Here is a 27,251-nt window from a genome sequence, read left to right on the forward strand (position 1 = left end):
GATAAAATGCAATGAATTAGATGGCGATTCACTCCCAGGAAAATTGATCAATCATGACTATGTAGGAAATAAACCAACGTCGTATCTCGTTTAAAAGAAGCGACTGACTAGTAGTTGATCTATTCTTGCGCGAACAGATAGCGAAATTAATAATCTGCCAACATAGATAAAACTGGCCAATCAGAGCGGATTGATATGCCCATCTCGGTAAGTCGGCATTTTCTGCGAAATCTCATTGCAAATTCCAAGGTTGGACAAAATAACGAAGATGGTCCATATTTCTAGAACATAAGTATACATACATACAACTTAAGTAGCAGGGTCATGGTGTATGGGTATCAGACACGGAATCTTGATATTTGCTAAGCGCTATGCAATCAAAATCAACCGTGGTCGCTATCATGCAAGATACAGTATATAATTCCATCGTTATCATCAGGCCGTAGCTTCTACAGTCTGGGAAGACTCTGGCATTGGGACAGGGCCACCGGGGGAATCGGGCAAACGAGCTGTCAAGACCTCGACGCCGTCCTCAGTGACAAGAAGAGTGTGTTCAAACTGTGCGGACAATGAACCATCCGCAGTGACACTGGTCCAATCGTCCGGCCAGGTCTTATCCTTGTGTGTACCAATGTTTATCATGGGTTCAATGGTAAAACACATCCCAGGCTTAGCTGCTCCGACTGTCTTGTTCTTGGCATAGTGAGGAATATTCGGTGCGCAATGAAATAGTTGATTAATGCCATGGCCACAGTAACTCTTCACAACACTACAGTTACGTGACTTGGCGTGTTTCTCAATGACATTTCCAGGGTCTCGGAACAGCATGCCTGGTTTAACCAGCTTAATGGACTGTTCCAGGCATTCTCGAGCTGTTTCAACCACTCTGACAGCATCCGGATTGGCCTTCGCCTTATCGCCAACGTAGTATGTTTCGTTCAAATCGCCGTGGAATCCGCCGTGATATAGGGTCACGTCGATATTCACGATATCGCCGTCCTGTAAAGGTCGCTGATCGGGTATACCGTGGCAAATAGTTTCGTTCACCGATGTGCACACGGATTTCGGGAAATGTACATAATTAAGAGGCGAGGGGTATGACTTTAGTCCCAGAGTCAGCTTCGTCTTAACGAGACAGGGGTAGGAATCATACTTGACGTTCAAGGCATGCCTTGTGGACGACCTCGTCGATGTAATCCGTCGTGACACCCGGTTTTAGTTCTCTTGCTGCGATGTCCAAAACTTCTCTAGCCAAGCGGCACACTTTCCTCATGCCTTCTTGTTCTTCTTTATTCAAGATCGTAATATTATGTCGGCCGACAAACTTCTGCTCGGATCGTGGGATACCATCTTTGGCATAATCAGGGTGCGGAATGGACTCGGGAACGGTTCGGCGCGGTGAAAGAGGATAAACTGGTCTCAGGGATCCGGTAAAAGGAAACGTAGGAAATGGATTGAACTGGCCGGTAGCTGGATCTGGTTCAGAAACTACCTTGGGAGTGAAAATATTGCTGAGGATATTACTCTTGGTTTTGTGGACTGCCTTGTGGGAGCCCTGCGATGGGTTAGCAATCAGAGAACAGGGTTATTGAAGGTCGCATGGAACACATCACACATACCCAGCTACGCTTGAAGCAGTCCTGCGAACAGAAGAAGCTGTCGGTGCCCATCTTCAAGCAGGTGGGACACTGTAAGGTCCCCGCATTGTTGGCGCAATCGACGCCAATGCATTTTCGAGTCTCGACGGCTGCCATGGTGGATGAATTATTCCGAAATATATGACGACCGACGGCTTAAGGTTCGGAATGATAGAAATAAGACCAGTAATTAAGCCACAGGGTCGCGTGGTAGGAAGTAAAGCAGCGAGGAGCAATAAGTGAAAAATGAGGTCGGATAAAAAAGATCGCTAGGCGGGTCTTATGTGCCTCAGGCTCCCTAGCGGCTTTTCGTCCGAAGTGGGGAACGGAAGGAAGGAAGGAACCTGCCCGATTAGATAAGCTCTGACAGCGGGGAACTTTTTCTGGTCTTGGCCCGCACTTCTCCGGACAATTCTTCTCATTCTCTTGATCATACGACTACAGACCATTGTCCTACTGCTCAATGCATACATAGCACACCCAAATACTCGTTGGTGGCTAAGATGGCAGCTCCAACACGCCAGAAGGTAGTTATAGTCGGCGCCGGTCCAGTCGGATCGTTGGCCGCGCTCTATGCAGCCTCCCGGGGCGACGATGTCGAGGTTTATGAACTTCGAGCTGGTAGGGCTTTTATTTTCCGGACAGTTCAAAGTTATGCAATAACTAATTTGTTTCTCTTTAGATCTACGTGATCCGGCGACGGTCCCCCTGAACTTCACCAAATCGATCAACTTGGCTCTCTCCGAACGAGGCATTCACTCCATGCATCTTTCCGGCCGCAAGAACGTGGTAGATGTGATAATGAGCCAGGCCATTCCAATGCATGGTCGAATGATTCATGGAAGAGATTTGACAGGGAAGTTGTGGCAGGCCGCTCAAGCGTATGATGTTCATGGACAAGTAAGCACGACAATGTCACAATGTCCGATATCGGTGCTGACAATATACAGGCCATCAACTCAATTGACAGGGCAACACTGAATAATGCGCTTCTTGACGAACTCGAGAAAACACCCAACGTCAAATTGTTCTTCAATCACAAACTCACCGGAGCGGACTTTCATGCGCGCAAAGCTTGGTTTGAGCGTCGCATACCCGAAGACGAACATAAAATAGATCATACCCATGCACCCGGCTCAGTGGACTTCGATCGCGCACCAGAAGTTGAGGTGTCATTTGACTTCCTCATTGGTGCCGACGGCGCACATTCTGCATCAAGATATCATATGATGAAATACGCGCGAGTGGATTATCAACAGGAGTACATTGATGCGCTATGGTGCGAGTTCCGGATTGAGCCTACCGAAGATAACGATTTCCGAATCTCTCCCAATCACTTACACATCTGGCCTGGTAAAGAGTTCATGTTTATTGCGCTGCCCTCACCGGATAGATCATTCACATGCACACTGTTTGCGCCTGCAGATCACTATGCTCGCCTTGGAAATACCCCTGAAGCATTGTGCAAGTCCTTCCAACAATACTTCCCAGGAGTGTCCCCAGAGCTGATCTCACCTGAAGAGCTATATCGACAATTTACTCATAATCAACATCTTCCACTTATCAGTATTAAATGCAAGCCTCACCACTATGATGCCAGCGTCGTCATCATTGGTGATGCAGCACATGCTGTACTTCCATTCTACGGACAGGGACTGAATGCCGGAATGGAAGATGTCAGGGTGCTTTTCGAGATTCTTGACTCGCACGGCGTATACGACCCGTCACTCGATACCATCTCCAGAGACAAGGCGCGAAACGCGGCCTTTGAGGCATACACCAAAACACGAGTAGCAGACGCATACGCCATCAACGACTTATCCAAAGGCAACTTCATCGAAATGCGTGCCGGCGTTAACTCCCGCTGGTACAAGATCCGCAAATTCATCGAAGAGAACCTGGACCGCTATATGCCGGAACTAGGCTGGCGAACACAATACTCGCGAGTCAGTTTTAGTAATATGCGATACTCGGAGATTATGAAAGCCGTTGAGAGACAGCGTCTTCTCTTGACTGCCAGTCTTGGTACGGCGGTTTTTGCGACTGTTGTCGCTGGTCTTGCGCTCGGAGGGACGATTATGTGGAATCATCCACGACAGTCTGGGATACATGGATTATTGAAATACGTTGCACGAAGAAGATGATCGTATGGAATCGATGCCGACGGCCTGAATAGAACCGAAAAGCAAAAGCAATATATCCCCACTAATCTAATCGAAAAAGAGGGGATGGACCTGTCTACTAATGGGTCCAGTCGAAGGTTCTGGTATCCCAAAATAGACGTACATAGATGGTGTGGTTGCAGGTTTCAATCCACTATGAAAAACTAATATGTATAATATGAATCTTATAAAGATCTTCTCCTCTTTTGGTTTCTATTTGCATGTGCACTTTGGATGGGGATAGGATACTATTGTCCTTCTGAAAATAGATGAAAAAAACGCTTTCCATCAAGAAAATGAACGATATATGATATTTGGATACAATTTCAAGTAAAGAAAAAAGACACATGACAATGCTTACGAAAACACAACACGACGCATAAATAAGAACATGCTAGACGGCCATTACATATGATCCCATACACAAATGTTGCACACATATAGAGAAAGGACTAGCCAATTCTCTTCTCAATCTTCTTCAAAAACCCATTGACCTTACTATCCATCCTCCCCAGTCCAGCCTCAATCTTAGTACCCCTCGACGACGACTTTGAGCTTTGAGAACCAGCTTTACCATGTTTCGAGCCCTTCAGTTCGGCTTCTGTGGGGATATAGATCTGGTTGTGAATATCGTATTCGGTGTTTAGTTGACCGTATTGATGTTGCACAGGTTGTGCATAGGAGTAATTTGAGTAGCCTCCGTTTAAGATAACGCGTTCATCTTCGGGGGTGGATGGGCTATGATTGTTGTTGCCGTTGTGGGATTGTTGGAGGTAATCTGCGTATTGAGGATGGGGGGCGTGGTGGGGTTGCGAGTCGAAGGAGTTTTGTGAGAAGAGATGAGCATTCGGATTTTGGGGTGGTGGTGCAAATGTCATGCCGCCTGCTTGGGTGGGCGGTGGACCGGCCAAAGTTGTCGCGCTGTAGCTTGGTGGTCCCGTGATGCCTTGTGACATCGACAATCCAGCGCTGGGAGGTGGGGAGCTATATCCGTATCGTGCAAGAGTAAGATTTGTGTACGCTTGCGGGTGTGAAAAGTTGCTCAAGCCTTGTGCAGGAGGGTAATGTTGAGTTTCATCTGCTACAGCAGCTGCAACAAGACCGGTTCCTTCTCCGGCATCTTCAGGCGGAGGAGTCTTTTCTCTATGTTTGATCGGTTCTGGAGCCGCAGGAGCAGCTGGATTATACGCCAGAGGGGTGTAGTCTGTTGTTTCTGCCTTGGCCGGCGGCTGCTCTTTGCTAGTCGGCTGCGGTTCGGAGCGAGAGTCTCTCGTTTGTCCATTCTGATACGCGGGGTCCGTAATCGCGACATTTTCCAATTGTTCTACCACCCGGCTTACCGCAGGCTCTGAAACGGTTTGAGGTTGTTGAACCTGGCGATCACTTTCTAGTTGCTGAGGGGGGAGAATCCGTGCAACAGCGTCCAGGAACTGATCCGCATCCTCGACAGTCCAGAAATATATATCCAAGGTATGTAAACGGAAATTGTGTTTACGCTGATCTCTGGGGTCTGTAAATGGTAGGAGCCATGAGTCCTGGATTCCAACAGGACTATGGGCCGAAACTGGAGAGTTCTCAACTTGCGAACCGACGGTCACAGTAACTAATGTCGGAAATCTGGTCGAATGTACCATGTGAATATGATCGAGAGCTGTCATCACTTAGTTTCTTATTCACCGTATTATTACTGCGGATGACAACTAACCTCCTTGAAAAGCATCTTGATCGTTTGTGCCTGGGTTATTCGCAACCTCTAATCTGGCGCTACCCCGCGCAACATCATGGTATACATACAGATACGATCCTTTATCGAATCGGTGATAAGCGGGATTGGGCGTAGGGTTTGTGAAATAGTAGTGGACGTCGGCGAAGCTGATGCGATGTCATCTTTAATCTTGTTTCCTTTTATCTGATAGTATGCCTAGCACTTACAGCGTCAGTAAACGGTCTTCACCTGGGAACGGCGGCATAGCGCAGTCAAATCAGTAATTGATGGTGACAAGGTACAGGACAACACTCAAGCAACGAGATACTTTTCGACTTGCGGACAGGAAAAAGGTGGCTTTTCATATACAGCGATTTGATCAAGAAGGGTGAGATAACGAGCGGGGAGCACTTACCTGTGGTATTGCTCAAATGAAGTAGGACGATTGGGTAGCTGTCAGCGGCTAAAGCAGCGATCTGGATGGACGATGAGGCAGATGCAGCATGTGATTTGCTTAAGCTTGAATTTCGCCAGAGAAGGTCGGCGCTTAGGATGTCCCGTGATTCTCTTGGCGTGATTGGACAATTGCTCGGCGTCCATCGGCTCGGTTGGACAGTTTTTCCGAGCGTTCCGTACCTGGAGAAAAAACAGTCCATCATCACTCCGACGGAGATTTAAGTTGAACGGAGCTCAGGGAGGAATCGACACACTGCTGTACTCAATCAAAGGTATTATTTACACGCCGATTCCGCGCAATATGTCGAATTTTCAAATTTGTCGCCATACTAACAACTCCTATCTCTAGCTCCCAATCCCAGCATCATCAACTCAACCATATCGCTTACGACATCAACACCAAGGCGCGAGGCCTAACTCATCACCATGTCTCTCACACACCTTTCAAACATGTGCTCTCACCTCAACAATGTCAGCAAGGCCCGTCTCGGCCTCACATCCATCGTCGACACCAAAATGCATCGCAACCTCATCCTCGCCATGCAACAACAAGGACTTATAGGCACCATCGTCCGCGGCGGACGGTCACCGCCACCTCCTCATCTACTTCTCGGACAACCTACAGCAACATCAGTAGCAGCCGACGGTAGCAGTGCTGCTGGCAGCTCAATAGTCGAAACCGAACCCGTCACCCAAGCCAACATCGCCTCCAGACGGCTCTGGCTGGGCCTTAAATACTGGCAAAGTGAGCCTGTACTAGGCAAAATTACACCTGTCAGTAAACCCAAGCGAAGGATTACTATGGATCTCCAGGGTTTGCGTAGAGTGATTCGAGGATCGCGGAGTGGGACTGTGGATGGATTGAGATCACCTGGTGAATGTCTGTTCCTCGCTACGGACCGGGGTATTATGGAGGCTAGGCAGTGCGTCGAGAAGAAAGTTGGTGGGTTGGTTCTATGTCGGGTCGAGTAGATACTCTTCTACTTCCACACCCTTCGAGAAATGGTTTTATTGTTTTAGCATCGATTAGGAGTTTGGATGGTTACAGTAGAAGTCATACACTTTGTGGCTTCATTCTATATAGTTATTATACCTTGCGTTGTATGTATATTATGTACAATAACAATTTCACTTCACTGACCTTCAACTGGTTTCTTAATTCTTCTACCCAGGTAGCAAATCGTCTGGTTGAATAGCCGAATTAAAGATAGGAGATGTATGAACTACTTGTCTATATGCAACCATATCCAAAGAGAGCACTACAATTTATCGATCTATAACTGAAACATTTCACACACAACAACCGCCTTCGTGCCGACGATTGACTCAAATCTTCGCAGTAAGACCAGGACCAGCCAATCTGACCCTTACAAACGCCATGCCAATTGTCGCAATCGCAAAACATAGACCGGCAAACAGCGCAACAAAGACATAACTACCGTTATCCGCAGAGATAATGGCACCGGCCACGGGAGGTCCAACGAGAGCACCTATGGAGGTGAAAGCCATAAAGACACCCATCCTAAATCCGAGCTCGTTCATGGGGGAGATGGTACCAATCAAGCTGGGTCCGAGACCAATGACACCACCAGAGCTGAAGCCAAAAAATGCGGCGAAACAGATCATGGCGGCGTTATTGTGGCCAGGGAGCCAGAGGGCGAGTGTAAGGACTGTAGACATTAGGGACATCATGGTCATGACGTTGAAACGGCCGTATTTGTCTGCAATGTAGTTGGGAAGTGTACGGCCGAGAAGACTAATTATTATCAGTACACTGTTTTCTTTACAGACGAGAAATGAGGAGTCAATTACCTTGCGCCGTTCAGAATTGGAACGAGACCCCATGCCATATACGAGCTCATACGATATGTGATGGCGGCAGTCACGATGTAATCAAAAGGGATGAGCATGGCCACTACGGATCAGATTAGTAGCTAAACCTGGCATGGGCTCCAAACAGGGTAGACGTACAGAACATGAAGAACTCCGAAACACACAGGATCGCAAAGTTAAGCTCTCGCAACGGCGCAATATATTGCATAATGTGAAACGGACGATGCTTGTGTGCGAGGGCCGAACTGATGAAAAGATTTGCAATCACAAGCATCCCCAGAATCAAAAAGCCGCAGATTCGCATGGTCCATCCGAACCCAACCTCGGGGAGGAGATGTTGCACCATAAGAGGGAAAATTACACCGCCCAAAGAAGAACCTGCTACAGTCAGGCCGGCGGCCACACCACGTCGTTTACGGAAGTATGTCTGCGGCTGTTGTCCAGATTAGTCAGTCAGTGTATCTATAGAGACGGAGAAGACAGGGAACAGGGACATACCGCTGAAAGTGCCGGAGTAAAAATAAAGCTTGCGCCGATACCAGATACCACAGACTGACTGAGGAAGAATTGGTAGTATTCCTTGCACAGACTGGTCATCATAATTCCAAAGACGTGCAAGATCGATCCAATTAGGACAGGAACGCGGGGACCGTAACTATCGAATATCTTGCCCGCTACTGGAGCCATGCCCAGCATAAAGAAGACTTTGTCGTATATGAGTAATCTAACCATTTTCCAGACGATAAGGGAGAAGGACATACATTGTACCGATGTAATCCACGAAACAGTCGAACTCGAGTACTGCTTAAGCTGATGCGTCTGATACTCATCTTGAAACAAGCCGATACAATTCGTCCATCCAAAGGAAGTGAATAGCGCAGCAGATGCTCCTAGAACAGATAACCATGCCTTTGTACCACCTTCAGGTTGTTCCGGAGCAGCACGAGCCGCCGGTGCAGCAGTAGCGGTGGAGGTAACATTCGATTTTTCTGGCTCGTCATTATCCCTTTGTGCCTCTTTATTTTCTAAGCTCTCGAGGTCGACTTCGGTGTGACTCCTGGATTCCATAAGGTCTGCCATGGTGTTGTGATAGTACTACTACGTAGTGAAAGTAAGTACTAAATATCTGCAGTGATACTTGTCCGTGGAATCTGAGTGAAACGAGAAAAGAAATCGAAAATTCTTCGACTCAAAAATAGGCCAGGGGTTACACCGGGATTTATGCCATGAGCAAATCATAGTCGAACATGTTATCTCCGCTTCACAATTGCGGGCATGCGAGGTCTTGTTACTGCAAGAGTAAAAGCATCCTAAACCATACATAAACTGTCGAATAGTAAAAGAACAGGCTGGAGTCCCCCCTGAAGCAGGCCTGGACTTTAGGCCCCTTGGTTAGGGCCGTGATATGTCGGATTTATCGTGAGTTTACTCCGCCGCAAGAGCTGTTATGTCCGCACCTTCGGAGTACGAATATTTCCAGCAATTTTGATGCAGCATCACCAAAAAGCCCCCAAAAGGTCCAGGGTGACACGCGGGAGATCTGCTGTTATGGCGGAGATAAAATAAGCTCATTGTATGGACGGACGGAAAACATGGCCCTGGATGGGGTCCCGGTCAGGGAGACAATTCTATTGGCTGGCTTATATAAAGTCCTAAGCCATACTATTTATGGATGTGGTAGCCGAGAAACCGATATACCCGAGAAGAGTAGGGCCAGCGCGAGTTACTGTATTTGTTCTATCAGATCAATATGCTACGTACTACTGGAATACCTCCCTCCGAATCATGCAACTGTACTGCACTGCTCCCGGATGCTTTGCCAAATCCATATCTCTAATACTTGCATCGGACTAATAGCGAATGTTATTGAGCTATTGATATAGCTGAGCAGACTTGCCAATACCTGGTACAGCATGGGGTTACTGAATATTCAGCATTACCTTGGCCAGAACATGATTCGCCGATCAAAATCCCCATCTTTCAAATCATGAAAGTCTCCCCGGTCGTCTCGACACATCATCCTCCACAACTCCCTTGCAACGTCCAGATCCATTTTGGCTTCAGTCAGTCTAACCATGGCGGAGAGCACCGGCAGAGATACGGAGAACTAGAGCTAGAGTTTGCCAATTCCTCGATCAAGCCTAGAAATGTCCATGCTGAAGAACGAGCATGTAAATGATAGCGGGATCTGGAAAAAGGCAGTCTACATCAACTTGCAACATTATCATCAATATCGTCTATACTTCGGGTATTGTATTTGAACCATCCAAGGAGGCGAAATCCGCCACATCTGAAGGGGTGTGCAGCCGAGCGTTCATCAACCCGAATAACGGATCAACCGCAACAAATTGTTCAAACATATTCATGGAGGTACTAGTGTTGTGATCGATTGCATCATTAGGATCCTTTGACGGGAACATATTTAGAATTGCATCCAGATCGATTGAGGAGAGATGGAAATCGATACTCGACGTGTTTTGTATACCTTTGCAAAACAAAGAGGTAAGTCATGAAGATGATAATTGAGAGCGATAGTATTTGACGGCTTACCAGTATCAATCCTGTCTAAGCGAGTCGCCGCCATCAAGCGTCTGATGATATTGGCTGGTGTTCTGACCCCGGGGTTTGCCTGTGATATATCATCTAAGCACTGAAGGCTCTCCATTAAGAAGAAATACTCCTGGCCGGTGCCGTTTGTACCGGCGGCCGCATTACGGACGTGAATGGTGCAGGCAACATATAAAGCATAACTTAGCAGGTAGGGGGCTGCCTCGAGCCTGTAAGCAGCTTTGTACGCCAATGCAATGCTCGTGATACACCGAGCTGCAGTTGTGCATCTCTCCCAAGATGACGCAGGTGTCCCTGTTGATCGTAAATGGCCATCGGCGATAAATGGTCGATGGAGAAGAATTATCAGCGAATAATAAATACCATGCAAATTTAGAACGTTTGGAGGAGGGTATCGAATTGGCACACCCTCATCCTGTGATAGGGCAACTGTTGGCTCGTAATCAATTTTCTCGGGCAAATTTCTCTTCCACCCCTGGAGCGTATTATCGATGACTTGCAAGCTTTTGTGCGCACGGGATAGCTTAGCACCCACGACATAGAGACGATTAATGATCTTGGTCATAATTCGTGACAATAGGCAAAATGATTGAAATGTTGTTACAGAGTGGATAGGAGACGGCAGACGTGGTGGAATACTCGGAGTGGAGGCAGGTGGGAACTTGGGATCGAGATAAGGCAAGTATAGTTCTTCTTCCTCATAGACGTCTAGGAACCACCGCGAAACATGGCAGTCTCGGAGTCCGATTCCTACAGGACGTCCTAGGTACAGACTCTGTAACTTGTCACAGATGAATGCTCCCCAGAACACTCGCCGTCGTATTTCCATATCTTCCAGTGTGTATTTAGGGCCCTTTGGGTCAATGTGAAGACCAAGGTCATACACCATACGGAGGGCATACCCTGTGAAAAGCCAACCCTTGGAGGTTTCACCTCGTGCATTATATGTTGATCCAAGAAGAAGTAGTCCGATCACGGTTGGTATGCTTGGACGAAGAAATAGAGAATCCTGAGCAAGTAACTCGTCGCAGCGTTGGAAGAAACGTTGACCCGTCGTCATAGAATCGCCTGGGTCGTCGCGCACCTCTAGACGCTGGGAGAACTTACTCGAGCATGCAAAAATTGCGTTCAACAGGAATTTAGAGCAATACGGGCCGTTCTCCTGAAGCAAATTGGCCATTATAGCCGGTCTGTAAGTGAGAAGGAAGGTGTGATGCTGCCTGGTCCAGTGAAGGTCTAGCAAATGCATGGCAAGTTCTGTAGGCACTCCGTCAATATCGGGTAGCTGAGCAATATTGTACTCACGTTGCCGTTGCAATGCTGCATTTGCAACTAGCTCATGCCTGGCGTAATCCGGTGTTACTGGGTGAGGCAACCGTGAAAGAGCTTGTTCTTTGCTTGCCGGACAATGGAATGCGGACGATAGCCCAAACGTGCTCGGATTTCCGGTGTCGTCCAGAGAGACGAAGGGCGCGACGTCGTTTTCGTCATCCGATGAATCGCTTGCGCTCCTCGGGCTTACCGAGGGCGGTTGCAATGAGCCTAGTGCTTCTTCGCTTGCATTGGGCCTCACTTTCGTCTTCGACCAGTCTGGGATCGAAACCTGGCTGCCATTAATTTCTGTTTCTTCCAGAAGCTTGGCCCGCGCCTGTGTCGAAGACTGTTTGAGGAACGATATGAAGGCTTTGAACCTTGCAATTTCACCCTGTAACTTCTCAATCTGGGCAAAGGTAGGCCTATCGAGGTTGTCAAACATTAGCCACCACGCTACATACTAATATTTGTGCCAGCCACGAGCCGATCGATTTTACTGTTTACCTACCTTTTCCGCGGCGCTTCTAGGTGATACACGCACTCCCGATTCTGATTAATGCAGACTGAGCAACGTGGCCGCTCATTGTCGCATCTAGTCTTCTTACTTCGACAAGACAGACAAGATCGAGCTATGATTTTTGGAGCTGCCTTAGCCAATACTGCAGCCATATGGATGTATACCCGACGGATGAAACTATTTACAACTAGCGATTATGTATAATAAAATCGGAGAAAATGCAGAGGATGTCGACGGCTTCTCCACGTTTCCGCAGCCGCTTAAGAACCCGGCTTGGCGCATATCTTCGCTCAGAAGTCCGATTGGAGTGCTACTAGAATCATGTTAACATTGAACAAGGGCATCTTGTTTTCTCATGAGTCATGATCCTCGTTTAAACATTTACGGCCGCATCTCCCGGGCATATCATTCTTTCTTGAGTGAAGAGTTTACAATTGGTACGCGGTCCCGATAAATAACAATGCAAACGGCCCTATTTCTGGTGCCTAGGCCGGAGACTAGTGCTGCATATCAGACTGTGACACTCTTCCTAGCTAAAACCTCCTTCTCCTGTCGTACCGCAACTTTATTGTTCAAAAGGTGACTAGCATCTTTCAGAAAAAGAGCAGCGACTATGGCAACAACTCCAAAGGGAATAGTGGCTAAGAAGACCACCTTGAAGGCGTGGGCATACGCATCTTTAAACGCTGCCTGTGTCGCCGCGATCACTGCAGCTGTTGCAGCCGGAATATTCGAAAACGTATTTGGGGCGCCCATACCTGCTCCTATGGCGGCGGGGACCAACTTCTCCAGCTGATCCGCCGGGAATCCAGCAGCCAAGGCAGCTTTAATGATGTTTGGAGCAAGTCTTTTATTCAAGACAGAGGTAATGATTGTCGAAAATATCGTGTTCCCAACACTCCCGCCGGCACTCCGAAAGGTTCCGATCAAGCCCGCTGATACACCCAATTCTTCCTGCGGCACACATAGGCTTGAAGATACATAGGCTAAAGTTGTAACCCAGGTAAAGCAGCATTGGCCAAAGAGCTGGAAGACGGCCCACATCCACTTGTGCTTGGGAATGGCGACAGCATATAGGGCCGTGAACACAGTCTGCAAAACTAGGGCAAAAATTATCTGGTAGCGGATATTTTTGATCTTGTGGACAAGCGAAGGGAATACCCAGCCACCCACAAAACCAGCCCAATTATTTGGCATCTGAACTAAGCCAATCTGGACTGGGTCATGGGTGAAAATAAAGAGGGTGGCTTGCGGAGCCCATGTCGTGACGGTTTGCCAGATCATTCCGGCAATAAACAAAACCACCAGGTGGACGGTGTACTCACGGAACATGGAAAACAAATGGAAGGGGAAGATAGGATTCTTGGGAATGGTGAAGTCATAAGCAAAAGCACCAATGAGTACTAAGCCTCCTATAACAGTGGTCGACGCAACGAGGGACTTGGAGTATGTCGGTTGTCCGAGATAAGCGAATCCAACGAGGAAGAGAACGATGCCGGCAGTAAAAAGAAGGAGCCCAATAAAGTCTAGGTCCTTGAACTCTTGCCAGCGTGTCCTTTCGTAGTCCCCTTGTGGCCGCGAAGGGGGAAAGTAGAAGACCGCCGTTCCTACAATGACAACACCAGAGTAGATAATACCAATGTAATAGATCCACCGCCACGTGGCATGCTCGTTGAGCTGGTTTGCAAGGAGAACACCGGCAACAATCCACGGGAAACCAATGCAGAACTCGGTCCATCCTAGGCCGATACCACTGGCCAAGTTAGATTCACCCTTTGCCTGTATACTCGATGAGAAGAGACCTTACCGATACTTGTTAGGCAGGAGTTCTGAGATACCAGGATACGACACGAAGATGATTCCTGCTCCGAAGCCGATGATAGTTGACCCGGCTACAATAGTTAGAACAGTTTTCGCCGTTCCAGCAACGATCTACGTTATATCAGTAATCGCACGACTCCCAGGTAGCGAATGCTAGTCTATAGAAAACATACCGAGCCGACTAAAACTATTACTTGTCCGGATAGCAAGACGTTGCGCCTCCCGAAGATATCGCTTAAGCCACCAGCAATGGCGAAGGAGACAGCCGAAGCAACAGACCATGCAGTAGGAATCCAGGAAACGTTCTTGGTATCGTTGAGCTGAACTCCGATCTGGGCAAGAAGAAAGCTCGACAAGACTAGGCCGCACGTGATTGCAGGGACATATGTCATTCCCATAAACTTGGTTTAAATGGTCAGGACGAGCTTCACTCGAGATTCAGGGGCACCGCTCACAAAAACGGCCATGATTGTAGATGCTGAGACCTTGGGGTCAGGCTCCTGAATTTCTTGCACCTCCATGTGCTCAGCGACAGAGTCGCTCTTTGGTTCCGTGGTCATTGTGAGTGGAATGGTCGTAGGAAGCTTTCTTACTGTATCCATACTCCTTGCGTAGATTTGGCGGGGAGAGTGGACGCCTTCGGTAGATTTTATATTCGAGCATTATGAATGCATTCATCATGTATACCAAATAAGCTCGAAGAGTTTCAGAGACTGCTTGATTTTGGTTTTACGGTATTTGGTCACGGCTTCCAAGCTTCGAATGCCGCGGCATATGAGTCTTGCTTATACTGCCAGCTACTGTCGCCTGCGTCACCTCAGCGAACCATATCCCGTAAACAGTCCCGAACTTTCGATGTTTACTGCAATTCATGCCTGATAAGCCAATATCTGTATTAGCTGCTGAAAAGTTATGGTGGCTGACTATTGCTCTTTGCTGTCCATCGAGTAACGCTCGATGTGGATTCAAACTTAACCCCGCGTTTTGTTGAATACCACTATCCCACAAAGAGAGCCCCATTTAGTGGGCTCTTTGGCATGGGTCTCTTTAGGCCTGTAATCCACGTGCCATGCCTAATATGTCGGAACTTAAACGTAATACCATTTCATCAAAAAGGGCGCCCTTCAAGGGATTTTGGTATTTTTGTGGTATTTGCGAACAGCTCCGTAGTTCGACTTCTGTATTTTGTTAGTCACGTGATTTTGGTTCCAACATAATATGGCATTGGACATGACAGCTAGTAACTGCGGCATATCAGAAACGAAGCAAGCTCGATAGCAACTCAGGCGTGAAGCCCAGATCCCTTTACAGGGCAAGCTACATTAGCTCTCATCCGTAATCACTTCCTAGAAATTTGACTTTCTAGGACTGTTTTGAGTCTTGACTACGTGTTGCTGAACCGCATACCCCAATTAAGGACCCCGGTAATGTTTAGTTGAACCGGCAATTGAGGATATCTACGTTCCGTGGACTCTTCAAAGCAATTATGATAGCAATCTATGATATTTCTCGGACGAATAGTGTACGTATGCAAGTCAGTATCAGCACCAATAGGAGAGAGCTCGGAAAGCCTCGAGCTTGAAATTGGAACTGATAGGTGAACCTTTTTGACTACAGCCTAGAAGTCATTTTTACGTTCACAAGCCTCTGAAGACCATGACCGTAACAGGTATAATGACAGGCAGGATATGCCAGATTCAACTGAGGCAGCAAGCAACCCTTGGAGGAGATAAATAGGTAGAATGAAATCCTTATCGCAGTTACAATGCGCCTCGTGGGACGATTGACTCACTGTCGGTGATTCAGCGGTGGTTTCAGAAATTGGGAGGCACATCATGGTAACCATGTACTATTGCATGCCGGAAACAAATTCCACAGATGAAGGGCGTATGAAAACCTACGTCGGAGCTAGGTTAGAGGAAAATAGGTCACGAATGTAACTCGTATGTTCAGCTTCTAATCTAACCCACCTCTAGCGCTTTATCAGCTCATGTCGCACTGAATCGTCTTTTACGCGGCTCGCAAGCCTCGCATCGATACATCCGGGGAAGTCAACCTGGAACGGACGAAAAGTGGTCCACCCCTCATTACTCCGTATAGTGAAGTATTTAATTCGTAGAAATTTAACGTTAGGCCTAAATTTAACTTTCTGCCATGGGTTTTAGGGCCCCCAGAGATTCGTAGAGAACTTGAAGAGGACCTTTCAGTCTCTGTGGAATTACACAGTGCACGATGCCTGGCGTGGTACCAGGTTTGATTGCACTCTCCCTACAATGTCTATAGGAGCTTATCGGAGTCATCCCTAGGAAGAAGGGGTTTATAGATAGGTATGTATGTGCTACGCATGAATGTAGCGTTAATATACCCAATAGTGATAGAATTAACACCTGAAATTATATCCTCTTTCTCATGCTCTAGTATTCACGGATTCTACAGTCTAAGCTAATTAGGGCTAGGATTGGTAATTTGGTATAAATCCCTAGCTAGCCCTAGACTGACTTACCAGTTACAATAAGACGACTCATTCAGCAGCCTCCTTTCTCGATGCATTGTTTACCGGTATGGCAACAGTCTCTGCATACCGGCCATCGAATACACCCGTTACCCCTTCCAAGGAACGATCTTTTGTCTCCGGAACATAGAATAAAACGAAACAGATAACCGCCGCTGAAACACCAACATATACAAAGTAGTATTCCCACTGAATCTCACGCAGCGCAATTAGATTCACATACTGATTAAAGCAAACTGCCAGGGCCTGCAAAAACCAGTATACGCAAGCCCCCTTGGCACGCAGCTCAGTGGGCCATATTTCGTTGACGTAGAGGATTGGAATCGGTGTAAATCCTATAACGTATCCAACCCAGAAACAGGAAGAGGAATACAATGACTGCAGCGCCGGACGCGGGGTTCCCCGTGTTGGCGAAGACGGCCGACCATGCCAGGACAAGAATCATAAATAACAGCATGGTGCAGGCGGACACCAGGAAGAGTCTTCGACGTCCGCAACGCTCAGCGAGTGGAGCGCCACAGATTGCAAGTATCCAGCTATATACCTGCAGACCGCCGTTGACTCCCTGTTGCTTGGTTGGATCGGAGATCCCGACTGTTTCCAGTACAGGGACGAAGTAGTAGCTTATATTGCTGTTGCCGACCCACTGGGTCGCGAGGCCCAGGCCCAGCCCAGGCAGATCTTCAGAGACGCGCCTCCGATTACCAGGGGTGGCAAACAATGAGGCCCAGCTGACCTTTGTGTTTCGCGAGATTTCGGTGGAAGCGCAGATCTCTGAGAATTCAATCACAACAAGCTCGTCAGTCTCATTGCCGTTGGCGTGAAACCTCGCCGGGATCTTCCTCGCTTCTCCAGGCCGATTGTTGTTTATGGGCAGCGCGGAGACTCCGGAATAAATATGACGAAGACGAGCTGGATGCTAGTCCATAGGAGCTGCGTAATGACTGGTGTCCGCCAGGCCCATACACTGTTGAGATAGTGGCTTCCAAAAGAAGCCCACGCATCCGTGATGGAGCCAACGAAGAAAAATGTATTGAAGAGGACTCCGGCGACTGCGGATGTGCGATCTTCAATAGGAGCATGATAGACCTGGTGGAGTTAAGCAACGAAAACAGTGCAAGAATAAGCCGAGTACCGAGGAACTGCACCGCTGTCTTGCAGAAAGACTGGCCTATGACGGGTGCAATTGTGCTAATGCCTCCGATAATGATTCCCCATCGGCGGCCCAGTCGGTCAGCCACCTAAGGAGCTGGGAAAAATGAGATGACGCATCCAAACGAGTATACCGCTATTAGGAGTCCCGACGTGCTCGCGTCTTCGAGTCCACTTAAGTCCTCGAACCATTGCGGAATAGCATTAAGCCCGGATATGAGCGAGATATCATAGCCGTTGGCTATGGGTCCAAGAAAGGTGGATAGAAGAACTATATTGAGCCTTCTGAGGCCGGGGTCCTTCCACCACAGTTGATGGGTGTTGTTGTTGACATTTGCAAATAGCTCAGAGTCAATATCGGCTCCAGTCGCTGCAGAAGGAGCCATGGCTTTCTGGCAAAGAGTTAACTCAGCTTGGTGATTTGATTCTTCTTGAGAAGAGGAAAAGAGATGAACCAGGAGTTGTCACTGAATGTACGCGAGGTGAAGCCATTGGGGTGAGAGTTATATATATAGGAAGAGCAAATTCACACAGCTTTTTGCGTGGTGTCTAGCTTATGGTCAATTGAAAGTATTTATCATCTACTTAGGTATCCTTCGCTGCTCAGGTCCTTATATATGGTACAGGTATGTAACATCCATGGATGTGCAATAGCAGCTTACTCCTTCCACTCATCTCTTCCCAACTTGATAATATCACCCATTTCTACTACCCAGTATCTTGAAGGAGCCTTGCCCTCCTCTGCAATACGAGCGGCTGCCACGGCTGCTCTACCAATAACGGTTTGATCCTGGCCTACATGTTTGATCAGTAATCACGTTTTCTAACCATATTCGAGGGATTGATAACCATACCCAATCGATCTTGAATACCTTGTCCTATCCTGTTAAGGTTTTCCACTACTTTCTCAAACAAGGGAGCTTTGGGTTTCTCCCGACCAAGGATCATACCCGGCCGGAGTATGATAGCTTGCTCAAAGTCAAGCTCTTTGATAGCATCCTCCACCCCAACTTTCATCTTCGAATATGGCACATAACCCGTTAGAAAGCCCCTAGTACCAGCACTAGAGATAAAAACATATGTCTTAACTCCAGCCTCCTTGGCCGCCCGAGCATTCTCTATGCACAGATCATGATCGATTTTCCACTGGTTTTCAATTCCCCCAGCAGCCGCTTTGGTGGTACCAACTGCATTGAACACTAATTTCGGCTTGGGAGACAAAGATGCAATCATTCCGCTCCATTTTGAGGTATCGCCTTCTTCAATAGCTTGTAGTTTGGGGGACTGCACGGATGGGAGTCTTCTCGATATAGTCTTGATGGACGAAAATCCATCGGCGTTGAGAAGAGAGGCGAGGATTTGAGAGCCAACTGCTCCTGTACAACCGAACACTGCTGCCGTTGTCATGTTTGATTGTCCTCTTTGTAGTATTATTGAAGTGAAAAAAGAAGGTGAGAATTGATGTGGCGAGAGATTGAGGTCAGGAAAATCATCAACCGGGAGATGATGACATTGACATGTGAAACAAAAGCCTTGAAAGATTAGTCTATTTAGGGTTAGGGTTAGTCATAGCCCCCACATCAACATCCGACGCGATCCACAACACCAATTGTTTCAAGTCCATCAACTAAGAGCAATGGATTCATCGCATCAAACTTAGCTCATGATGGAGCTTCCAACACAAGATGGATCCTCTATAAAACATAAGCGGAATCGCACAGCGCAGTCTTGTGTCCAGTGTCGGCTGCGCAAAGTTCGCTGTGACCGAAAGCTTCCATGTGCTCCTTGCTTGCGATCCAGGAGCTCGTTATCATGCTCCTACGATAAGCGGAATACGTCAAAAGAGCCCAGGCCAGTTGTTCAGAATATTCAGTCAGTCGCTAGACAAGGGACGCCTTTCTCGTTGTCAAGCAATGATGGGACGGGCGAAGACGCTGCAGTCGTCGCCATTGAGCCCGGAGCAACCGCGCAAGGCGATAGATTAATTGAGGATCTTCAACGACGAGTTCGGCAGTTGGAAGAAATAGTCTTAAAAACTACAGATACCGCGAAAAATTCGGGTTCAGTAGGGCTGTCTGTAGAGGCACACATGCCCCGGGAGCAACCTCTCGAGGCTCCTACACCGCGTCTGCGAAATGCTTGGAGCAAGACCAAAATATTCGGGCCAAATAATTGGCTCCAAACTGCAGAACAGGTGAATTCTGCAATTTTACTTACTTTTGGGCTTGGGCAGTTTATGCTAATGTTCAGACAGTTTCAAGTCCTTGGAGAGTTCATCGCCTCGGATCTGCCGTTCGCAGAACGATTCAAAGATAGAGCTGATCTGCTCAATACTCTCAGGGAGTGCATCAGCCTAAGGCGGTCATTCAAAAAGCAGGTTTTCAATGAAGCTGCTCTTCCGCCCACCGATATATCTAGCACTTTCCCCCAAAAGCCTGTATGCGATGAGCTTGTTCAAAGTTATCTTAAAACGCTCGAACCTGTATATCGCGTATTACACGTACCCTCTTTTAAGACGGAGTATATATCTTCTGGGAAGACCCACAACTAATTCCGGATCATTTCAAGATCAAGTTAGCATTGGTATTAGCTATCGGTTCGGCTTTCTATTCGATCCAGGATGATTTGACCTGTTATCAGAGCACGGTGCAGAACTGGGTGCATGCAGGGCAGTTGTGGCTGGTTGGACCGTCGAGTCATGCAGATTTTACCAACGATGGGCTACAAATCGGTTGTCTTCTGATTTTGTCTCGATTGACTGGTCCTGCTAGTACTCCGACGTGGATATCAACAGCTTCGCTGTTACAGATGGGCTTGATGATGGGATTACACCGGGATTCCTCGCTCTTTCCTTCGCTGACGCCCTTTCAAGTGGAGACGAGGAATCGTCTATGGGCTACTATCATTGAATTGAGTGTTCAAGCATTGTTGGATTCCGGTGTACCGCTACCTCTTTCGCTGGATGAATTCGACAGTAGGGGCCCAAGCAATATCAACGACCATGATATCTCTCCAGAGAGCAATACGGAAGTTCAACCAAAAGGAGAACATATATTCACCGATTCCTCGATTCAGATATTGCTAAGAAAATCTATCAATATGAGACTTGAAGTTGCCCGCTTACTGAATGATCCATTGCGCAAGAATCTTACATTTGACAGAGCTATGAAACTAGGACAGGAACTGCGTGCCGCATGTCGCGAAATATCAGCATTTTTCCAATTGCATACCTCCACACCACAAAGCTCGGCCAGTGGCCAAATGGAGTTTCATCGCAAACTGCTGGATATGTACCTGCATCGGTATATCTTTTTTCTCTATCGTCCATTCATGATCGAGGCTCGTAAGAATCTTCGATACTATGTTGCGCGCAAGATGTGCGTTGAATCTTGTCTAATTATTGCATCTCATTGTGAGGATGCTCCAGACCCTTCCCTAGAGATGGGTAATTACATACGCCTACTAAATTGTGTCGGTTCTGGAACGTTCAAAGGGCCATTGTGTATGGATGTCATTGCAGTATTGGGCCTTGAACTAGTGATGCAAGTTGAAGAGGATACTTCGCTCCGATCGATGAGTTCGCGTCATACGGCAGCAATTGATCCTCTGAGCGAAATGAACAAGGCTAATCGAGCACCGCTAATTCGGTGCTTGGACCGCATAAAAAATCAACTAGAGCAGATCATTGTCGCTGGAAGGGTATCCCTCAAGCGTGTCATTTTTCTTGTGGGGCTACTCTCCTTGGTTCGTGCTATTGATTGTGGTTTACCGATTCAGCAGACCATTTTTGGGGACATAATGACGGCGCTGAGGGAGTACTATTCTTATCTTAGTGGACAGTCTTCAGATCAAAGTCTACCGGAACCTGTGGGTGACATGGCGAGTGATCCTGACAAGACGCCTGACCTTTCCACATTCTTTGCTACTGATGACTGGGTAAGTGTCTCTTTGCTTGCTTGACTCGGTAAATGCACGCTAACGTAACAACGTATAGGATCCTTCTAGCATTGTATTCCCAGATTTGTTCAGCCTCCTAGAACCTTCGAGCGCGAGGTGGTAAGGATAGCATCCTCAGCAAGCGGAAAACTAAGATACAGCCTTGACTTGTAAGAAATAGTAAGCTTATAACTACAGTACCTAACTTAACACATAGGGCTGGTGTATATATTGAGGTTACTTAGGTAGGGTTGTTGTCCCTAATAAACTGACAATCCATGGATGCATCTCATTACTATAAAACGACACTCAAACAGCTAAAGAACTCTATAAACTTTATCATTTTCCATCCCCGACGACGTTGTCTGTCGTTCCGAACGAATAAAACGCTTGTCATTGGTTATTCTTTGATACAATTCTACCCCATGTCATACCGAACCAATCATTGCAAAATTGATACCCTATACAGATAACCTTTCCGGCGTGTAACGTCGACTTTTCTCTCAGGATGCTGATAGCTTCATCTTTCTATTGGCGAAATAATAACAGTCTCCTTTTCCTATATGTGCAATCTGTCTCTGCGGGCAAAGTCATGACACTTCCAGACGTCCTCATCACAGGCGGCTGCGGTTTCGTCGGTGCAGCAATCGCCAGGGCCATCGCAGAAAAACACCCGGAATGCAGAATCACCATCATAGACATAAACCCTCCGGGCCCAATCCATCAAGTACCATCTCAGGCCAGCTTCATCAAAGTGGATATTACTTCCAAGACACAAGTTGAGGAAGCTATAAGCAAAACTCGGTCTGCTATCGTGATTCATTCTGCTGGCATTGTACCCGTTCTAGCAGAGCGGTTCGGTCGGCGGATGCAGAGTACGGTATGGAAGATCAATGTTGAAGGTACAAGGAATATGCTCGACGTCTCGAAGAGAATGGGGGTCAAGGCATTCGTTTTTACTAGTAGTTGTTGCGTGCTTATAGATGACATGCGCCTATCATACAGAAATGTCACTGAAGAGTGGCCCACTTCGCAGAGTTCGTTGATTTATGGCGAATCAAAGGTGTGTATATCCTGCTTGATAAAAGATATACTAAGCCGGTGAGCTGATGGTTGGATGCCGTTTGACTGCTGTTTTTGCATTTCTTAGGCAGCCGCAGAAGCATTGGTTTTACAGGCCTCTTGCGCTGAGATGCCTACCTGTTCACTTAGACCTTCGGTCCTGACGGGCCCCGGTGACTATCAACTTTTACCAGCAATTCATGCATGTATTGCCAAAGGAGAAACTCCATGGGTAGTCGGCGACGGCCTGAACTATTGGGACATTACCCTGGTCGAAAATATCGCCGATGCCCATGTACTGGCGGCTGAGAACTTAGTTTCGACAGAGAAGACTGCCGCTGGAGAGGCATTCTTCATTCAGAACAATGAGCCCATGACTTTTCGTGATTTTTGTCTGGCAATATGGAGAAATTTTGGGCATATCCCCCCTTTCACTGTGCATATCCCCAGGTCGCTTGCGTGGTTGACTGGGTTGGTGGCTGAGTGTTATACTTGGTTTACCGGTACACCTACTACGCTTAGCAGGGGCAGTGTTAATGATGCATGTCATATGAGATATGCCAGTGGTGAAAAGGCGCGACGTATACTTGGCTATGAAGCTAGGTTCGGCCTTGAGGAGGGTATAAGGCTTAGCTGTGAGGTGAGTTCTTTAGAAAATAGTTAAAAAAGATTATTTGTGGCGGCTGCGTCGGCTCACTCCTTTGTTTTGCAATCTTATTTGAATGTGGATTGGAGATCTCTAACGATATAATTTTTCTTGCCGGTATTTCCAGGATTATGCTCGTCGAATAGGCATCAAGCTACCCGATGCACCAGGCATTCGAATCGGCCAAAGTATGAACACGAAGAGGTGGTGACTAAAATAAAACAAACAATATTTAACACCCATCTGAAGTACGCCGTTCAGGTAGTGATTACTCTTGGGGCTATGTGTTTCCTTGTTGGTTTCATCCTGTCTTCATTCAGTGATGTATCTGCCAGACCCCGGTAAATGAGCTCGAGGAAGGCCTATTGCCCAATCCCAACATGCTCATATGCGAACCGCGGTTGACGCAAGGACGACGGTATTATCGATTTGTATTCGAATATTCTACCTATATCAGGCTGTTTTTCGCGACTTGTTGTCTATCCAAAACGTTAAATCGTTCTTTTACGACACATGCTACGTATCTAACGACTATCCTATTTGTATATAAGGAGCCTTGCGAACTGTCAATGCACAAATTAGGGCAAGCTTAGTGCTTCTCATTAGAACGATCCTCCTACAGCAAATTAGTCAAGAGTATAAATTAGTTAAAGGCATACAAGACATAAATAATGACGTAAGCTTGTACGAAGTACAAAGCTATCCCTTTTGACTTTCAACGCCTATTACCCCTTCAAGAAAGTGGAAGGCAATGGAATATTTCCCAAATCGGCATGTTAGGGCAAGCGCGGTCATGCTTTCGTTTGGGCCGCACGGGGCTTCACTCGCCACTGACGCGTTCTTCATAACAAAATCATCGAATAAGAGCGAGGATCAAAGCAAAAACAGAGTCTCCGAGCATTCCGCCATCTATCGTAAAGTGATATTTGATCAATCTAGAGAGGGGTGGAGATCAGCCTAGTGTAGAGGCTAGAATAGAAAGGACTGGGGGTTGGGTACACCACGTTGCACGCATTTATGCCTGATGCCCAATTGTCGATTATTCCAACGTTCTATTCGACGTCTAAACTAAAAGTTATATTAATTAAGGCTACCACTCGTTACACTAATGTACTCCAGAATCCACTGTAGAGCTCAAAATGTAAGTGCTACAGTACTCGCTTCGATACATCGACATTGATTATTGGGTTCATGCCCGATTCCACGTATGGGTAAATGTTCAAAATACCATCCTGCTTTTTCTCTCCTCGCGTAATAACGCCGATCACTTCTATATCTTAATACCAATAGCGACTTATGAATGTGATGACTGAGGCTAACATGATATTTGGGCGTGTGGTTTGTCTATGCCCCAGAGTAGTCTGTACTGGGCCATCTACAGCATCTACAGGGTACTGGGTGGATCGATGGATGGTCAATACGTACTGAATACTAATTCCTAGGTAGTAAAGATCTGTCAATTGCATTAAATTATTGGTCAATTGCTAACCATCAGTCTAGCTAATTGCGATAATATCTAGATCACAACTGGGTTGAGCCAGCTTTTTCTATTTACGGACGCGATCAAATAACCCTATATCCATGTTCATTAAACGGCGATTAAGACATCCATGATTTCAAAATCAAATCATCACTTATCTATATCAATTTTATGAACCGAAGTGTTGGCATCTGTTTGCCACTGACACCATAGGTAACACCAGTCCTACCTCATTCCATCGATACCGGATTGCTGCCCAAGGCCATGACCGACTACATTCGTTCTAACAAACCTTACATGTGTCAATTAAAACCCTCACCAAACAAGCTGGTACGTAGTACGTACTACCATGTCTGCCAGCAATCAGCATAAGCAATGCCTAGCGCCAACTGGAAAGACAGCCCGGAATTATCCTTTTCACAACTGGGTTCATCCCTGAAAGAAACGGCCTTCCGGGATCAGAGGATCCGCCATCAACCCGTCAATTTGTAGACTTCACACTCCACTTGGCCCCTATCATACATTATCATGCCATCGAGACCCCTCTTCGCCTCGGCATGGCGGTGAGGAAATCAAGGTGCAAAGGCGTTGGACAGCAAAGAATGATCGATATATCTGCCCTACCTATGTATCTATGTGGGTTGCGGCCCGCTCGAGTCCTAGAAGGGAACAACGACCACTGCTTCAATTCGCCACCAGTAGGAGTTGGGAACAAGAGATCATTGTCCATTATTATCAGTATCGGATTCGGCTAGTAACTGATACAGGTCTATGCTCCTGGAGAGGACAGATCATTCAAAACAGAGCTAGCGCTATGAAGTGAACCATTGATACTTATTTAAGATGAGTTGTGGCCAACTAGAATCTCAATCAGTTTTGGTATGCTTCTAATCACGAATCTTCAAGCTTTAGTGAATTTGGTTTATTTATACTGTGATCTACCTTGCTTTGCTCTTCTTCCTCTTCAACTTCTGATATATCGCTGTACATTTCTGTCTCTTGTATTACATATCTTTTCTCGTTCCATGTTCTAAACGGAGTTTCTCGAATCGTTCGCCTCCTCAACTTCACCCTCTTCCTTCAACTTTCTAATGCCTCCGGTGATCACTACTCAGATCATGCCACTTTCGATGGGTTTTCAATCTCTTCCGGGAGCAGCAACATCAATGGTTGATCATTATATATCTCCCACTCCAGGAATGGATGGGTTTTCCCGGCATGGGTGCGTACAGTCATGTTAGAATTCATATCCCATCTTTGATTAACAGATTTATTTAGAACTTCGTCTTCATCCTCGCAATCTTCATACTTCGGGAGCGCAGCGCCTTCTCCTGTGATTTACCAGCAAAGGTGACTCCCTTATCTATGAATGTTTTATTATCCCCACTGAGATGTTATTCTTCTTCGTAGTGGAGGTCATGGTTTTCAAAATTCCCGAGCTTATACAGATATGGAATCCAACCGGCCTATGCCGCAGGCCACTCCGGTTGACTATCAGACCTACTATGCCCAACCAGCAAACTCATCAAGGCATAGACGCTATTCCAGCGCATCCATCGCCCAGGCCCCTATTGGACGGCCGCATCGTCATGTTTCGGTACATTCTGAATGGGACACGGCTGCTAGAATCTCCCCCGATGTGTACATGCATGATGTGGACTCTCCTCGATCCTATGAAACTCGCGAATACGTGGTAGAAACCAGCAAATCCCGTCATGGTGACAAGGCTAGCAAGACAGGTAGTGTAAAATATCATTCACAAAGGCGACCATCCAACCGCGATGAATTTGATGGGCCACATCAACTCCTGGAACCACCATCACCAAAGACCATTGCAGCCCAGGAACGTGAACTGCCCACTCTACCTACTAACCTCGATGTCTCAGAGCAAGACCGCATCTTGTGTGAGGTTAATGATCGCCTCTCTCGATGTGCGTTTGACTTTGTTGCCAAATATCAATTCCCAATTCCCATTGAACCGGATAAAAGACAGGTGAGGGTACCAGCGGATCGTGAATGGACGGAATGGGTGTATTTGTTGAAAAGATTGGCCACCAAACGCCGGATTCCTGCCAGGGTACTTCATAATGGCCAGATAAAACAGCTTGTTACCGTTTTGGAGAATTCCTTGGAGATGCGTCATGCCGCAAAACATCAGTCCAGGCCAGTAAAGGATGACCGGAATGTATTGCAACTTGTTTCCGCTGGAACCCAGGTTGCTAAGATCCTCAAGGATGCCACTGCCATGGAATATTTGGACCGTCTTTACCAGGAAACCGAACGAAGAATTAAGGAACGACAGAACCGTCGTGTCAAATTTGCCTCTTGAAATTGGACAGGGATCGTCTAGATTGGTCCAGCTTTGGAACCCTTTTGGACAATTGGAACCTTCTACTTCTACCCAAAGGCCTTTTTTTCTTGATTCTTTCAACTTCTTATATCTACCGCCA

At 47.0% G+C, this 27,251-nt stretch overlaps 12 protein-coding genes across 13 annotated transcripts; 5 read left to right on the plus strand and 7 right to left on the minus strand.

The window, feature by feature from the left end:
- Positions 1 to 222: 222 nt before the first annotated feature.
- TSTA_014000 (methionine aminopeptidase, type I, putative) lies at positions 223 to 1,846 on the minus strand. Its single transcript, XM_002483491.1, has 4 exons — positions 1,620 to 1,846; positions 1,525 to 1,555; positions 1,154 to 1,470; positions 223 to 1,101 (listed from the first exon to the last, which is right to left on the minus strand). The coding sequence occupies exons 1-4, from the start codon at positions 1,752 to 1,754 to the stop codon at positions 436 to 438; spliced, it is 1,149 nt and encodes a 382-aa protein (XP_002483536.1). The 5' UTR covers positions 1,755 to 1,846; the 3' UTR covers positions 223 to 435.
- A 235-nt stretch (positions 1,847 to 2,081) lies between these two features.
- TSTA_014010 (kynurenine 3-monooxygenase, putative) lies at positions 2,082 to 4,940 on the plus strand. The gene is made up of 3 exons (XM_002483492.1): positions 2,082 to 2,258; positions 2,320 to 2,537; positions 2,588 to 4,940. The coding sequence occupies exons 1-3, from the start codon at positions 2,141 to 2,143 to the stop codon at positions 3,779 to 3,781; spliced, it is 1,530 nt and encodes a 509-aa protein (XP_002483537.1). The 5' UTR covers positions 2,082 to 2,140; the 3' UTR covers positions 3,782 to 4,940.
- Positions 3,125 to 5,805, minus strand: TSTA_014020 (uncharacterized protein). 2 transcript variants are annotated; one of them, XM_002483493.1, is made up of 3 exons: positions 5,732 to 5,805; positions 5,505 to 5,671; positions 3,125 to 5,450 (listed from the first exon to the last, which is right to left on the minus strand). In XM_002483493.1, the coding sequence occupies exons 1-3, from the start codon at positions 5,767 to 5,769 to the stop codon at positions 4,252 to 4,254; spliced, it is 1,404 nt and encodes a 467-aa protein (XP_002483538.1). In that variant the 5' UTR covers positions 5,770 to 5,805; the 3' UTR covers positions 3,125 to 4,251. The 2 variants fall into 2 exon arrangements, with proteins under 2 accessions (XP_002483538.1, XP_002483539.1); XM_002483494.1 differs by lacking the exon at positions 5,732 to 5,805 and having other exon boundaries at positions 5,505 to 5,701.
- Positions 5,806 to 6,169: 364 nt separating this feature from the next.
- Positions 6,170 to 7,112, plus strand: TSTA_014030 (mitochondrial 37S ribosomal protein MRPS8). The gene is made up of 2 exons (XM_002483495.1): positions 6,170 to 6,232; positions 6,310 to 7,112. Exon 2 carries the CDS (start codon positions 6,387 to 6,389, stop codon positions 6,930 to 6,932), a length of 546 nt encoding a protein of 181 aa, XP_002483540.1. The 5' UTR covers positions 6,170 to 6,232; positions 6,310 to 6,386; the 3' UTR covers positions 6,933 to 7,112.
- Positions 7,113 to 7,286: 174 nt separating this feature from the next.
- Positions 7,287 to 9,084, minus strand: TSTA_014040 (monocarboxylate permease, putative; the record flags this gene model as incomplete). The annotated part of the gene is made up of 5 exons (XM_002483496.1): positions 8,555 to 9,084; positions 8,292 to 8,497; positions 7,932 to 8,226; positions 7,773 to 7,875; positions 7,287 to 7,716 (listed from the first exon to the last, which is right to left on the minus strand). The coding sequence occupies exons 1-5, from the start codon at positions 8,871 to 8,873 to the stop codon at positions 7,287 to 7,289; spliced, it is 1,353 nt and encodes a 450-aa protein (XP_002483541.1). The 5' UTR covers positions 8,874 to 9,084.
- A 946-nt stretch (positions 9,085 to 10,030) lies between these two features.
- Positions 10,031 to 12,259, minus strand: TSTA_014050 (uncharacterized protein; the record flags this gene model as incomplete). Its single annotated transcript, XM_002483497.1, has 3 exons — positions 10,031 to 10,278; positions 10,344 to 12,097; positions 12,213 to 12,259. The coding sequence occupies 3 exons, from the start codon at positions 12,257 to 12,259 to the stop codon at positions 10,031 to 10,033; spliced, it is 2,049 nt and encodes a 682-aa protein (XP_002483542.1).
- Positions 12,260 to 12,682: 423 nt separating this feature from the next.
- Positions 12,683 to 14,573, minus strand: TSTA_014060 (siderophore iron transporter, putative; the record flags this gene model as incomplete). Its single annotated transcript, XM_002483498.1, has 4 exons — positions 12,683 to 13,945; positions 14,000 to 14,124; positions 14,187 to 14,414; positions 14,469 to 14,573. 4 exons carry the CDS (start codon positions 14,571 to 14,573, stop codon positions 12,703 to 12,705), a joined length of 1,701 nt encoding a protein of 566 aa, XP_002483543.1. The 3' UTR covers positions 12,683 to 12,702.
- Positions 14,574 to 16,811: 2,238 nt separating this feature from the next.
- TSTA_014070 (sugar transporter, putative) lies at positions 16,812 to 18,063 on the minus strand (the record flags this gene model as incomplete). Its single annotated transcript, XM_002483499.1, has 4 exons — positions 16,812 to 17,437; positions 17,494 to 17,614; positions 17,674 to 17,766; positions 17,812 to 18,063. The coding sequence occupies 4 exons, from the start codon at positions 18,061 to 18,063 to the stop codon at positions 16,812 to 16,814; spliced, it is 1,092 nt and encodes a 363-aa protein (XP_002483544.1).
- A 155-nt stretch (positions 18,064 to 18,218) lies between these two features.
- Positions 18,219 to 19,130, minus strand: TSTA_014080 (uncharacterized protein). Its single transcript, XM_002483500.1, has 2 exons — positions 18,532 to 19,130; positions 18,219 to 18,472 (listed from the first exon to the last, which is right to left on the minus strand). The coding sequence occupies exons 1-2, from the start codon at positions 19,082 to 19,084 to the stop codon at positions 18,336 to 18,338; spliced, it is 690 nt and encodes a 229-aa protein (XP_002483545.1). The 5' UTR covers positions 19,085 to 19,130; the 3' UTR covers positions 18,219 to 18,335.
- Positions 19,131 to 19,343: 213 nt separating this feature from the next.
- On the plus strand, positions 19,344 to 21,823 carry TSTA_014090 (C6 transcription factor, putative; the record flags this gene model as incomplete). Its single annotated transcript, XM_002483501.1, has 4 exons — positions 19,344 to 19,871; positions 19,932 to 20,136; positions 20,193 to 21,613; positions 21,672 to 21,823. 4 exons carry the CDS (start codon positions 19,344 to 19,346, stop codon positions 21,735 to 21,737), a joined length of 2,220 nt encoding a protein of 739 aa, XP_002483546.1. The 3' UTR covers positions 21,738 to 21,823.
- A 382-nt stretch (positions 21,824 to 22,205) lies between these two features.
- On the plus strand, positions 22,206 to 23,571 carry TSTA_014100 (NAD dependent epimerase/dehydratase, putative; the record flags this gene model as incomplete). The annotated part of the gene is made up of 3 exons (XM_002483502.1): positions 22,206 to 22,676; positions 22,764 to 23,315; positions 23,449 to 23,571. 3 exons carry the CDS (start codon positions 22,206 to 22,208, stop codon positions 23,530 to 23,532), a joined length of 1,107 nt encoding a protein of 368 aa, XP_002483547.1. The 3' UTR covers positions 23,533 to 23,571.
- A 2,354-nt stretch (positions 23,572 to 25,925) lies between these two features.
- On the plus strand, positions 25,926 to 27,130 carry TSTA_014110 (uncharacterized protein; the record flags this gene model as incomplete). The annotated part of the gene is made up of 4 exons (XM_002483503.1): positions 25,926 to 26,023; positions 26,080 to 26,151; positions 26,212 to 26,878; positions 26,906 to 27,130. Exons 1-4 carry the CDS (start codon positions 25,932 to 25,934, stop codon positions 27,128 to 27,130), a joined length of 1,056 nt encoding a protein of 351 aa, XP_002483548.1. The 5' UTR covers positions 25,926 to 25,931.
- Between the last annotated feature and the right edge of the window lie 121 nt (positions 27,131 to 27,251).

The sequence above is a fragment of the Talaromyces stipitatus genome, genomic scaffold, assembly GCF_000003125.1.
Source record: "Talaromyces stipitatus ATCC 10500 scf_1105507295549 genomic scaffold, whole genome shotgun sequence".
In the NCBI taxonomy this organism is placed as follows: domain Eukaryota; kingdom Fungi; phylum Ascomycota; class Eurotiomycetes; order Eurotiales; family Trichocomaceae; genus Talaromyces; species Talaromyces stipitatus.